Here is a 14,708-nt window from a genome sequence, read left to right on the forward strand (position 1 = left end):
ACTTATGGATTTTTCTGCTTCTACTCCTGTTTCCTTGCGTCAAATGTTTTTCTTTGTTTTTTTTTTTTTTTAACTAAGCGCAAACTTAAAAAATCCGACAAATATAAGAAATATCACGAGCCAGTTTATTTGAAACAGTTTATTTGAGGCAAAATTTCAAGGATTTTTCAAAAATGAGTTGCATAAACAGCGAAGCAGAATTTTTTTTTCGTTTTAAGTTTCAACATGATTTTCTGGCCTTAAAAATAATCTATATGGGTCATAAGTTTGAAAAAATTCGTTAAAAGCCTCAACTTGGAAAAAAATATATATATAAGTAAGGTCATATTTATGAATACACACGAAAAGCATAAATACATAATATTTGCCTCAGTAGAGGTTTTATCGTTTTCAGTGTCTATAATGCAGGCAAAATAACACAAGTTTTTCAAAAATATGTTGCATAAACAGCGAAGCAGAAATTTTGTATTCGTTTTAAGTTTCAACTTCACTATTTACTTTCGTCAGGAAAACAGGCGTTTTTCAAATCAATTTTTGTGCGTTTCTTGGTATTTGCAAACATAGAGAATAAACATTATAAAAAGATGTATTTCCAACCTAGGCAAAGAAACTAAGGAAGTCAACAGGAATTTTTGCATACATGTAACTTCGCATGTCTCTTTAAACTTTGCCTTGGAAAATCATAAATTTGTCACATAAAGAGTCATGGGGTATATTACCCATGACATCTTTGAGGAGCTGTACATAAAAAAATTCATAATCTATTAAACATTTTCCTCTTTAAAATATGCACAGATTTTACAGACCCGAAGGACGGTAGGAAAATTTGATAGGCATTGCTAATGTACGATGTGTTGATATAAATTAAGGCGATTTTTCTGCCGCAATATTGCAAAAAGTTTTTTTTTCATCAGATACTTTTCATCAGTATACTTCAATTGCTTATTTGACTTCAATACTTTAGAAGTACTTATCAAACAGTTCGTGGTAACGAACTGTAGTAAGGAGCGATCCGGCTCAATAGTAACCAAAACTCTAAAAAATTGAATTTTGATATCAATAGCTATAGTCGAAAACTATAATAACTATGTCTTTGGGGATGACTTACTCCCCCACAGTCCCTGGGGGAAGGGCTGCAAGTTACAAACTTAGACCAGTGTTCATACAGTTCGTGGTAACGAACTGTAGTAAGGAGCGACCCGGCTCAATAGTAACCAAAACTCTAAAAAATGGAATTTTGATACCAATACCTACATCAAAAGAATCGCATTTTAATGCTGATTTTAAATATATAAGTTTCATCAAGTTTAGTCTTACCCATCAAAAGTAACGAGCCTGAGAAAATTTGCGTTATTTTAGAAAATAGGGGGAAACGCCCCCTAGAAGTCATAGAATCTTGACGAAAATCACACCATCAGATTCAGCGTATCAGAGAACCCTACTGTAGAAGTTTCAAGCTCCTATCTACAAAAATGTGGAATTTTGTATTTTTTGCCAGAAGGCAGATCACGGATGCGTGTTTATTTGTTTTTTTGTTTTGTTTTTTTTTTCCCAGGGGTGATCGTATCGACCCAGTTGTCCTAGAATGTTCCAAGAGGGCTCAATCTAACGGAAATGAAAAGTTCTAGTGCCCTTTTTAAGTTAACAAAAAAATTGGAGGGCACCTAGACCCCCTCCCACGCTAATTATTTTACCAAAGTCAACGGATCAAAATTCTGAGATAGCCATTTTATTCAGCGTAGTCGAAAAGCCTTATAACTATGTCTTTGGGGACGACTTACTCCCCCAAAGTCCCCGTGGGAGGGGCAACAAGTTACAAACTTTGACCAGTGCTTACATATAGTAATGGTTATTGGGAAGTGTACAGGCGTTTTCAGGAGGATTTTTTTTGGTTGGGGGAGGGGTTGAGAAGAGGGGGATATTCTGGGGGAAATTTCCATCGATAGTTTGTCATGGGGGAAGAAATCTCCATGAAGGGAGCGCAGGATTTACTAGCATTATTTAAAAAAAATAACAATGAAAAAATAAATATGAAAAAGTTCTTTCAGCTGGAAGTAAGGAGCAGCATTAAAAATTAAAACAAACAGAAATTATTACCCATTTGAGGGGCTCACCTCCTCCTAATACCTCGCTCTTTATGCTAAAGTATTTTTAGTAATTTCAACTATTTATTCTACGGCTTTTGTGATTCTGGGGTCATTCTTAATGAATTGGGACAAAATTTAAGCTTTAGTGTAAAGAGCGAGGATCTGACAAGGGGGCGAACCCCCTCATATATGTAATAAAAATATGAGAATACAAAAGTTCTTTACGTAAGCTAATTTATAAGTTACGTAGATCTTTTACTAATAAAAATATTCGTAAAAAATTAAAAATTCTAGTTGCCTTTTTAATTAACCAAAAAATTGGAGGGCAACTAGGCTTCCTCCCCCGCTCTTTTTTTTCTCAAAATCATTCGATCAAAATTATGAAAAAGCCATTTAGCCAAAAAAAAATGCAAATTTTGTTTTAATTATTCCTCTGCGGAGAGCCAAAATCAAAACATGCATTGATTCAAAAACGTCCAGAAATTAAATAAAAAAAACAAGTTCTTTTAACTAAAAGTAAGGAGCGACATTAAAACTTAAAACGACCAGAAATTACTTCGTATATGAAAGAGGCTGCTTCCTCATCAACGCCCAGCTCTTTACGCTAAAGTTTTTTTACTGTTTTAAAAAGAAGAATTGAGAGAAAGAGTCAAACTTTAGCGTAAAGAGCGAGGCGTTGATGAGGAAGCAGCCTCTTTCATATACGAAGTAATTTCTGGACGTTTTAAGTTTTAATGTCGCTCCTTACTTTTAGTTAAAAAGACTTGTTTTTTTTTATTTAATACATATAATAATGGTTATTGGGAAGTGTACAGACGTTTTCAGGGGGATTTTTTGGTTTTGGGGGTAGGGTTAAGGGGAGAGGGCTATGGGGGAGGATCTTTTCTTGGAGAAATATGTCATGGGGGAAAAAAATTCAATGAAAAGGGCGCAGGCCGCAGGACGAATCTGGTCACGTTAGAAAAAAACGTCAAATTCAGAGCTTAATATACAATGCTGGGTGTTCGGAGCCTCTCTATTATGGAGTATAATTTGAAAATAACACAACTATACGAGCGATAAAACATATATACCATAACCATAACTCAACTAACGAAAGAACTGCTAAGAGATAACACAACTATAAAGCGAAAACAGGTGAAAACTAACGGGAATATAAACGAACTAAGAGGTGGAAGGGGCCCAGAGAAAAAATATAATCCTTTTCCAATTTTGAGCCTAACTTCCGCAAAGGAGTAATAATGTCAGAAGCCCCGAAATACCGAATTATTTTCTTTTCAAAAAGTTCGTGGTAACGAACTGTAGTAAGGAGCGACCCGGCTCAATAGAAACCAAAACTTTAAAAAATGGAATTTTGATACCAATAGCTACATCAAAAGAATTTGATTTTAATGCTTATTTTAAATATATAAGTTTCATCAAGTTTAGTCTTACGAATCAAAAGTTACAAGCCTGAGAAAATTTGCGTTATTTTAGAAAATAGGGGGAACCTTCCCCTAAAAGTCATAGAATCTTAACGAAAATTACACCATCAGATTCAGCGTATCAGAAAACCCTACTGTAGAAGTTTCAAGCTCCTATCTACAAAAATGTAGAATTTTGTATTTTTTTTGCCAGAAGGCAGATCACGGAGGCGTGTTTATTTGTTTGTTTTTTTTTCAGGTGTGATCGTATCGACCCAGTTGTCCTAGAATGTTGCGAGAGGGCTCATTCTAACGGAAATGAAAAGTTCTAGTGCCCTTTTTAAGTGACCAAAAAAATTGGAGGGCACCTAGGCCCCCTCCGACGCTAATTATTTTCCCAAAGTCAACGGATCAAAATTCTGAGATAGCCATTTTATTCAGCGTAGTCGAAAAACTTTATAACTATGAATTTGGAGACGACTTACTCCTCCACAGTCCCCATGGGAGGGGCTACAAGTTATAAACTTTGACCAGTGCTTACATATAGTAATGGTTATTGGGAAGTGTACAGGCGTTTTCGGGAGGATATTTGGTTGGGGGAGGGGTTGAGAAGAGGGGGATATACTGGGAGAACTTTCCTTCGAGGAATTTGTCATGGGGGAAGAAAATTTCCATGAAGGGAGCGCAGGATTTACTAGCATTATTTAAAAAAAAACAATGAAAAAATAAATATGAAAAAGTTTTTTCAGCTGGAAGTAAGGAGCAGCATTAAAACTTAAAACGAAAAGAAATTATTACCCATATGAGGGACTCACTTCCTCCTAATACCTCGCTCCCTACGCTAAAGTATTTTTAGTAATGTCAACTATTTCTTCTACGGCTTTTGTGATTCAGGGGTCATTCTTAATGAATTGGGACAAAATTTAAGATTTGGTGTAAAGAGAGAGGTACTGACGAGGGGGCGAACCCTCTCATATGTGTAATAAAAACATGAGAATAAAAAATTCTTTACGTAAGCTAATTTATAAGTTACGCATACCTTTTACTAATAAAAAGATACATAAAAAATTAAAAGTTCTAGTTGCCTTTTTAATTAACCAAAAAATTTGAGGGCAACTAGGCTTCCTCACCGCTCTTTTCTTCTCAAAATCATTCGATCAAAATTATGAGAAAGCCATTTAGCCAAAAAAAAAAAAAAAATATGTAAATTCCTCTGCGGAGAACCAAATTCAAAACATGTATTGATTCAAAAACGTTCAGAAATTAAATAAAAAAAAAGTTTTTTCAACTGAAAGTAAGGAGCGACATTAAAACTTAAAACGAACAGAAATTACTTCGTATATGAAAGGGGCTGCTTCCTCATCAACGCCCCGCTCTTTACGCTAAAGTTTTTTACTGTTTTAAAAAGAAGAGTTGAGAGAAAGAGTCAAACTTTAGTGAAGAGCGGGGCGTTGATGAGGAAGCAGCCCCTTTCATATACGAAGTAATTTCTGTTCGTTTTAAGTTTTAATGTCGCTCCTTAATTTTCGTTGAAAATACTTGTTTTTTTTTTATTTAATCAAAAGAAATGAATCGGCGCTTACGTAGTTCAAGAAGATGGTCTTATCCAAGATTCGGACGGATGACGCGACAAGACAGACCTGTTACCGCTACTGCAAGACTATAGATCCTTTCGTATTAAATTTTGTTTTATACTTTTTGCTGTTTCTGGCTTTTGACAGCCCTTATAGATTTTTAATGGCCTTTTAAACCATAAATCAACAGGAAAAACACACTGATCAATAGCTTAGAATTGACCATTTACATAAATCTTATTTACGACATTGCTTGCGTATTGCAACTGTCACAACTTGCGGCCGCTATTACTTCCCATTTGACTAATTGTGACTCTTGAGTACTTAAAGCTCCGAATACTTGCGACTGAGACTATTTGCCATCGCAAAAACTTATAGCAGCGACTACAACTCGACTGCTACTGCAGCTAATTGCGACTATTAATACTTACAACTGCAACTACTTGCGACTGCAAGTGCGGCAGCTTGCAACTGCGAGTGCGATAACTTGTGACTGTAACTGCTGCTGCTTTCGACTGTGACTACTACTATTAGTACTGCTACGGCAATAGCGACTGTCACTATAAATAATAAAGGAATTTCTACTATTACAACTAATATTATTGATCTAAATCAAAAAAGATTAACTAAATCCTGCTTGCCAAAATAGCATATTGCATTGAGGTTGTCAAAAGATTTTATGTGCAAGATTTCAGGAATGACTAAGGTTAATTGCAAATTTCTTTGAATTTTGAGGGAGGTTTTGCAGTAAATCAAAATACATCAGGTGTATCCAAGTTATCAAAAGGCTTATATCAACTTGTCTATATATATTGACATCAGAAATTGCTAGGGGTAATAAATTAAAACTTTCCTGAAATGCTAAACAAAAAAAAAGAAATATACAATAACATTGAAAAATAAAATACAGTGAAATAAAATCTTGAAATGCTGAGAGATTTCCAAGAACTAATATAATCACACGTTAATTATTCAATTTATTTTCGTTAGTTCTTTACTATTATCTTGATCATTATAGTGATGTATTTGTCATTTGTAGTCGATGCTTCGAAAAACTAGAGCACAAGGTTTAAAATTCATTTAGTTTTCAACGAAACACAAATGCCGCAATAGGCTTTAGAATTTTCGAAGTTAGGGGAAGGGGGCAGTAGCCAAACATCTGTTTGTAGTGATTTTCGTTTGTTTTAAGTTCGAATTGAATATTCGATTTAAATTTTAATGGTTTTTAGATTTATTAATCAATCTATATTAGTATCTGTTATCTTTATGTTTGCTATGATCATTCATTTCAATTTCGGTTCATTTTGGGCTTCATTTATCCTTTAAAAGTAATCTGTAGTCGTTTCGACTTTGAATTATCATAAGCTCTTATTTCGACTGGTCTTGAGTTTAGAATGGCTCTATATTTTTCTTTGAAAAACTTCTTTTTAATGGAAAGTTTTCTTTTTCAAATAATGAGCAATAATCAGACAGTATCTAAAAGAAGGAAGAAAAACTATATGTTACTTTCTTGCTCCTCCTAAGAGCGCGGCAAAGGGCTTCTCCCAGGTGTACATTTTAATGACTCGCATGCCCGTGAGGACTTCGCCCATAAGTCGTATCCGTTGGTCAGTTTTACCAGCAGTTTCAAGTCTGTATTTTGAAAAAACCTTTCCAATCCAACCTTGAAGAAAGAAGAAAATAAAAACCGTATGAGATCACTGATCTTTAAAACATGCCAATCTAATTCGATAAAACTGGACAAACAGAAAAGAGCAAGCAATGTAAAACTGACTTCGACTGACGTTAAGCAACTACAAAAGAATAAAACAAAGTTTATTTTTAGCATTTTATAGATGCATCACAACTTATTTATCCTTTTATAATGATTTTTAGTAGTTCGGTTAGCTTGGAAGGGGGCTTCGCTTTCCTTCTATTTTTGTGTGGCATACCAAAGCTAAAATTGTCAGGAAATAATAAATTTGAATCAGTTGCGTTAAGGCTAATGGTCTTTTTTGTTCCCGCCCAATTTCTGAAACAGATTCTAAGAATCTTAATAACGCCACTGCTAGTATCTATTCGATAGCAAACTCGTTTATGAGACTTGACAAAAACATAAACCAGTGGGAGAAAAAAACAAAAGATGTTTGTTTAGTAAAAGCACGTTAGATTCTACGGAGATTAATTTAGATGAACAGGCTATGTAAAAGAAAATATACCCACTGCTGAGCTAAAAATAGTGTTTTCTTTTGCACATCAATTTAAAGGGTAATCCTATATTTTTTCGCTCAGAGATTTTGATTCGATGTGCATTGAATGCAAATGGTAGAACTTGTACGAAAAGTAGACAAATCTTTTATTTTCGAGATGGGTGTCTGTTTTGAAATGTAAAGCGTGAACTCTCCCAAACCTCAACCGAGACCGAGTCCGTTTGGAAATGAAAATTGTTTGGCTATTGGGAGAACCCTTGGGTATTGAGAATTGCAAGCAGTTAGCCAGGTGGGTGAAACACCCACCTGGCTATTTTCTTTTAATCTTCAGTTCTCGAAGTCCACCAGTCCCCAAACTTAAACCTCGTCATGTTACTTCTGAATTCCTTTTTACAAATTGTGATGAAAATGAAATAATTATGAGTATGAAATAACAATCCTGTGGAGTAGATGAAGTATCGTTAAAAGTTGTTAAAGCAACAAAAACAATTGTTATTTCTATTTTGACTCATCTGATTAATTTATCACTTGAAGAGGGAACTTTTCCAGAAAGACTTAAATTAGCCCGAGTGCTACCCCTTCACAAAGGGAAGTAAAAAAATGAACCGAGTAATTACCGATCCATTTCTATTTGACCTTTTTTTTTCGAAGATTTACGAGAAAGTAGTCCATGAAAGAATGTATGATTACCTCCAGGAGTAGAATCTTCTGTGCGATACCCAACTTGGCTTTCGCAAAGGACTTTCTACGGATATGCACCAGCTATCTGGAATTCAATCCCCTTGGAAATCCGGAACTCAAATAGCCTTACTACCTTCAAGCGAGCAGTGAAGGGTCGTTACAGAAATACTGTTTGGATTTGAATATGCGGTCCTCCTCTTTTCGGTCTTTTCTTTTCTTTTTTTTTCTTTTCTATCTCTTCGTCACTCCCCTTTTTTCTCTTTTTTTTCTTTTTTGATAAATCCAGTTGATTCGTTGTTTCTGTTAGTTGATTGTTTAATTATTCTTTAGTGAAGTTTCTGCCCTAGTCAAGCACTTTTGTGCTTTCCTGGCAGATTATGTACATGTAATTATGTGTTTTTTGTTTAAATATATATGATTGAATTGAATTGAAGAATTCCTGCGAACAAAACTCTAGCACAGCTTGCATCAAACAATAAGGGCGTAATTGGTAATTTGATGTGTGTGTGTAGACTTGTTCCTGTGTTTGCGTACGTTTGTGTTTTTGTGCTCCTCAATCTCATCCTGCTAAATAACTAAGAAGACTAATCCGCCATTCCATCATAAATTTACTATGAAAAAGTAGCATATAAACAGAATTGATGGAAATAAAACTAATTTATTGGGAAGATAACAAGATGAAAAGTTTGTGTAAAACGAAAAACTCAATGCATACCCGTACTAATGAACTTATTTTGGAAGAAATATAGCCTCTCAGGCGCATACAGGTTAAAGCACATAAAAAATAATTTTTATTGAAATAGAATAAAAGCGATAAAAATAGAAGAAAAAGTTCGGGATTTCCCAAAAGGAATTTAAAAACCCTTGTCCATCGTATCTGCCCCCATTAAAATACAACAACGAAAACAAACAGTCCGCACATGCAAAAGTAAACTACCCAAAGAAAAAGGATGAATGTTTGACAGGTTTTTCACTCTCAGAAATCATATACCTCAGGTGGCTAGTACCAAGCATGGCAGAAGTGTGCCAAGCATAGCGGAACTGTGAGAAAAGTACTAAGAGTGAATGATCTGTGCCAAGCATGACATAAGTATCCCAAGCATGGCAGATGTCTGCTAAGTCTGATACAAGATCGTGATTTCATAGCAATCTGGGAATGTACATTATACAATTAGGCTAGTGAGTTAAGTAATCAAAAATTAAAGAGCCATTTGAAACAGACGGACAGAAAATAAAATCAATGATCTAAATGTGAAACGGTCAAACATTACTGTCTATGCATAATTGACTGAAAATGAAGAGAAATAAAAATAAATAATTATACCAAACATAAAAGAAATGGGTACTGCTATATACAAATAATTAAATCCTAAACGATTGAAAATTAAAATGAGTGCTAAAGTTAAACCAAAAAGGACACAAATTACTGCCCATAGGAGTTGGGCTAGAGTTCCCTTCTAATCGTAAAACAAAATAAAAAATTGTCGCTAAATAGAATCTGTAAACCTTAATTGTTGACGCTTCCTGTAATTAGTATATTAAACACTAAATAATTATACATTACACATTCAGTTCATTTTCAATATCTTTCCAGTCACCTTGATTTTTATAGGGTTTTTTTTTTGTCATTTTTTTGGAATTAATAAAATGAAAGCTATTTTCCTTGTAATAAGATTAGGGCGTTAACGTTATTTTGTGTTAGGGCGAGATGCACAAGATTTCGGAAAGAAACTTAATGACGCTTTAATTAAATACCAAAAATGAACGAATTGTACAGAAAACGTAATAATTGTAGGAAAAACTATAAAAATCACAAATATTAAGCCCAAGTAACATACAAGAAATTTATAAAAAAAACTAAAATTGTTTGTATTAAATGTATTTAATATACTTCAGACCAGATAAGAAACTTCATTATTTTTGGACATTGACGAAGAATGAGACAGAAATTTATGGAGGAAAAAAGAATTTTCCTTGCCAATATTTTTTAACACATTTTTTTTATCAAACACGAAGATTTATCTATTACAAATCAGACCAAATTATTTCTTCAAAATCACTGTTTTCATGCATTGAGTTCCTGGTAAATTCACTGTTCTCCCCCGATCCCTTCTGTGCGTTTTTTTTCTTGCTTTTCACTTCAACTCGACTCAACCTTCTTTTTTTTCCTCTTTTTATTTCTTGAGACAAGCTTGAGTCCTTCGGTTGGTGGGCTGTTGTACATTTTACAGACACAGGTTCTCTGATTTCCATATTCCTTGCAACCCTTGAGTCTAAAATTTCAGGAAGTAAGGATTCATTCCAGAAGGCTTCAAGCTTCGGAAATATTTTTTCCCAGTAGTCTTTCGATCGGTGAACTGTAATTATTTCCCAATCCTCAATAGAGTTATAAACTATTAAGTGGCGTACCATTTTATCCAGTATCCCGAGTTGGCCTTGTATCTGGGCGAAATACCTGTGATTTTTTTTTAGCTGAAGACCTTCACTGGATAATTCAAGAAAAAATGCTTTAACTAAATTTTTTGACTGGGCCACATCATAAATGGTTTTGAACTCTGGTATATTATGCACCGTTTTTATCTCTATAGGTGTGCCATTAGGGAGCAGTCCATCTACAGATGCAGCAAGATACTGATACTGTGGATGCACACTGAGTCCTATTTGATCTCCCTTTACGACTTTTAAGTTGAATTTGTTTTCATATGCTTCTAGTGCCACTACTTCTAAATCTAAGCCCTTTTTCATTAGGGCAGAGCAGAATCTAGGTCCCAAGTTTCGAATTTGCTTAACAATTGGAGCAACTCTGGTGCTGTTTTTTCTGGTTGCAATTCTGTGGAAGTAACTACTAGTTATTCTCTTAGATCTTTCTTCAACCCAAGTGTCATTTTTGGATTGACCCTTGGTACTGTTGAACAAACAGCTTATACTGGCAAAATCCAATTTTAAATTCTCGTCAGTATATTTTTGTATAGCCAAATTCATTTCATCAGAAGTCATGTCTGGCTTATTGCAATTTGGTCCATAGTCACGATTACCAAAGTTATAGTTTCTATTTTTTAACTTAGCAACGTGTTTTCCTCCAAGAGCACTATAATAACTGGTCAAATTACGTTTAGATATTACACGGAGCTTAGCCGTTTTATTACAATATTTTTTTGTTACGCTAGAAGGACTAAGCCCAAAAATATTTTTCCAAGCTAATTGATGCCATTTTGGACCTGAATTATAAGCAAGACTTGCTCCATGAACTCTTGCATGATATGAACCTCGTTTAGACCGGCTTATTTGCTTTTCTCCGATGAATTTAGCAACAACTGACATGTAGCTTTCAGCTAAGTTTGTAGTTGCGTCATTTCGAAGCTGCTCTGCTTTTCGACACACAATATCGACCTCTGTCATAACATCTTCAAACACCTGCAGGGGAAAATTATTCCACCGATCTTCTATTTTACTATTCACGGCCAATTCAGCAATCTTAGGACAGCCAGAATCACATTTTGTGTGGTTTCCGAAAACATGGTACGGACCTCTTTTTAACAAGATTTTCAATTCTTCTGCTGTTCCATTATTTTCAGAATTTATTTTTATCGCGCCCCTTAAATTTTTTGTCAGTTGCTGTATAATTCCTCGGGGAAGACATTTTGTGTACAAACCTTTTTTATTTTTGCACAAATTATATAGATGGGCGGTATAGTTTTTTGTGACGTGATTTGCACATTCATGTTTCCGTATGTTGGAACCGTAGGAAACACTTTGTTTTAGCTTATAAAAAACACTGGAATCACCGTCACCGATAAACTCTAAAAACTGTAATCCGTGCATCTCCTCACTGGAACGAAAGCCTTCAACTAGAATATCTGTTTCCATGCTCCTTGAATTTCCGTTATAATTCAGAAAGCAGAAATGATCTTTGGGAATTACTTTGGCGTTTGCAGAAGAAAAACATATATAACAGTATTTATTTTTTATGCCAACATATAACAGTTTTTTCGAAAATGCATCTATGATAACTGCAACACATCCTTTGGCCGAATAATCGTGTCCTTTGCTACGCTTATTCCAGCCTCCATCACATATCACTTTTGTCCAGTATGAGTCCTCCTTATACCTATCATCATGAATGGCTGATTTTAAGGCCTCTCGTCCATTTTCTAGCAAATTTCCGATAAACTATTCATCCAAGCATTACCAAGCTGCCTTTCCATACGGGAATAAACTATTCGTGACATTGGTTTCACTCCAAGCACCCCGAAGAATTCACACAGTGTAGAATACCCTCCTCCACTACCCATGGCTCCCCAAACAGCCTTCGAATTCAAGCAGCCTTTAAGACTTGATTTTTTTTCGGAAAAAGCAACCTGTGTCTGGTCCGTAAAACTTGAAATATATTCTTTTACGCTTGTTGCTGGACATTCTGGTTCACCTTTAATCCTCTTTTCCCAGTTACACTTATTACACTTAACTTTCAGTTCAGTTTTCAGGCCTTTCTTTTCTAATTGCTTTATAATCAATTTTCCGTGATCGCAACTGATTTTGTGTCTGAATGCTGAAATTACTTCAGCAAGGAAATACCTTAGATTCACAATGCAGTTTCCATCTGGAATTCCAGATAAGTCTATCTCAGTATTCGTATCGGGGCAATCAACACAGTAAGAACCACTACCGTTTCCCAATTTATTTGAATCGTCTATGAGAGGATTTGCTGAAAATTCTTCTGAAATTTTTGATCCATTTGACAAATTATCTTTATCTTGTTCTCCAAGCAGCACCTTTCTAAAAAAAATGAAAAGAACCATAGAAAAAAAAAACAGCGACCCGGCTCAATAGTAAACGAAAGTCTAAAAAACGAAATTTTGATACTAATAAATACGTCAAAAGAATCGGATTTTAATTAAATTTAGTCCTACCCATCAAAAGATAAGAGCCTGAGAAAATTTGTCTTATTTTGGAAAAAAGGGGGAAACACGCCCTAAAAGTCATAGAATTGTTTTGCCAGAAGACTGATCAAGGGTGTGTGTTTATTTGTTTTTTGTTTTCTTTTTCCCAGGGGTGATCGTATCGACCCATTGGTCCTAGGGTGTCGCAAGAGGGCTCATTTTAATGAAAATGAAAAGTTCCAGTGCCCTTTTTAAGCGACCAAAAATTGGAGGGCATCTAGGCCCCCTCCCACTTTCATTTTTTTCTCAAAGTCAACAGATCAAAATTTTGAGATAGCCATTTTCTTAAGCATAGTCAAAAAACATAATAAGATGTCTTTGGGGACGACTTACTCCCCCATAGTTCCCGGGGGAGGGGCTACAAGTTATAAACTTTGACCAGTGTTTACCTTGACCTGATGCCCACTCAATTGGACAATCTGTCTTGGCTTTTTCTACAATTGGCCATGACTTGACTTTTCCCATAAGTATTCCTTTTAATTAAAAGTCAACGGTTGAGGGGTTTTGGCTGAGGGGGGGGGGGTAGAGGGGAGGGAGCTACGTTGAAGGATCTTTACTTAGAGGAATTTGTCACGGGGGAAAGAAATTCAATGAAGGGGCATAGAATTTTCTAGCATTATTAAAAAAATACACTGAAAAAATAATAATGAAGAAGTTTTTCAACTGAAAGTAAGGAGCAGCATTAAAACTTAAAACGAACAGAAATTATTACGCATATGAGGGGTTCATCTCCTCCTAAATACCTCGCTCTTTCCTCTTTCCGCTAAAGTAATTTCAACTATATATTCTACGGACTTGGTGATTCTAGGGTCATTCTTAAAGAACCGGGAGAAAATTTAAGCTTTAGTGTAAAGAGCGAGGTATTGACGAAAGGGCAAACCCCCTCATATATGTAATACAAATATACAAAGTTCTAGGTGCTTTTATAAGTTACGAAAAATTGGAGGGCAACTAGACTTCCTCCCCCACCCCATTTTCTTCAAAATCGTCAGAACAAAAATATGAGAAAGCCATTTAGACAAAAAAAGATATGCTAATTTCGTTGTGCGGTGAGCCAAATCAAAACATGCATTAATTTAAAAACGTTCAAAAATTACATAAAAAAAAAGGTTTTTTAACTTCAAGTAAGGAGCGACATTAAAACTTAAAACGAACAGAAATTATTCCGTATATGAAAGGGGTAGTCCCCTCCTCAACGCCTCGCTCTTTACGCTAAAGTTTCTTATTGTTTTAAAAAGTATAGTTGTGAGAAAGAGTCAAACTTTAGCGTAGAGAGCGGGACATTGAGGAGGGGACTACCCCCTTTCATAAACGGAATAATTTTTGTTCGTTTTAATGTCGCTCCTTACATGCAGTTAAAAAAAACTTGTTTTTTTATTTAATGGACAAGAGGGAATGAAACTTGTATATGTAATTTTTACTTACCGGTATTTTAAATTCAGCCACCTTTTGTTGATAATTTTCTTCCTCATAGCTCAAATGTCTTATTGACTTCAGTTGACAAGTCAACAGCTTTAATCAGAGACACAATGCCTTCTAGGCGTAATGTCTAAAATTGGATAAGAATCCCGCCTTTTTTTCTATTGGCTGATAAAGAACGCTATTAAGCCGGAAACAGGGGTAAAATAAGTAAAAAGTAAGCACATTTTGAAATTGTATTTTTCTGATTTTGCTTTCAAACTATTTATGATAGACATCAGAAATTTTCTGTAATGGTTGTAGATTATAAAATCTACATATGATCCAAAATTCTACCCTCTGGAGCCAACTTCATACCTTCTAGCAATAAAAATGTTGAAAATTAAAAATAATTTTTTGCACCGTTAAAAATAAAAAT

The 14,708-nt window shown here is 34.9% G+C and overlaps 2 protein-coding genes across 2 annotated transcripts in view; both read right to left on the bottom strand.

Annotated features, from left to right (window-relative positions):
• LOC136043969 (ATP-binding cassette sub-family C member 4-like) overlaps positions 1 to 14,708 on the bottom strand; it is a 164,559-nt gene that overhangs the window by 106,973 nt on the left and 42,878 nt on the right. The window contains exon 6 of the mRNA XM_065729052.1: positions 6,571 to 6,727. Coding sequence (XP_065585124.1) covers positions 6,571 to 6,727 — 157 coding nt within the window. The remainder of the gene's footprint in view (positions 1 to 6,570; positions 6,728 to 14,708) is intronic.
• Positions 12,086 to 14,582, bottom strand: LOC136043970 (uncharacterized). The gene is made up of 2 exons (XM_065729053.1): positions 14,297 to 14,582; positions 12,086 to 12,707 (listed from the first exon to the last, which is right to left on the bottom strand). Exons 1-2 carry the CDS (start codon positions 14,341 to 14,343, stop codon positions 12,086 to 12,088), a joined length of 669 nt encoding a protein of 222 aa, XP_065585125.1. The 5' UTR covers positions 14,344 to 14,582.

Source organism: Artemia franciscana, chromosome 2 (genome assembly GCF_032884065.1).
Source record: "Artemia franciscana chromosome 2, ASM3288406v1, whole genome shotgun sequence".
Classification (NCBI taxonomy): domain Eukaryota; kingdom Metazoa; phylum Arthropoda; class Branchiopoda; order Anostraca; family Artemiidae; genus Artemia; species Artemia franciscana.

Bases quoted from the DNA above. Each gene is read 5' to 3' on its own strand.
- LOC136043970 (XM_065729053.1), bottom strand. From the start codon at position 14,343: ATGAGGAAGAAAATTATCAACAAAAGGTGGCTGAATTTAAAATACCG. The intron at 12,708-14,296 runs GTAAGTAAAAAT...CATTTTTTTTAG, and splicing joins TGGCTGAATTTAAAATACCG to AAAGGTGCTGCTTGGAGAAC.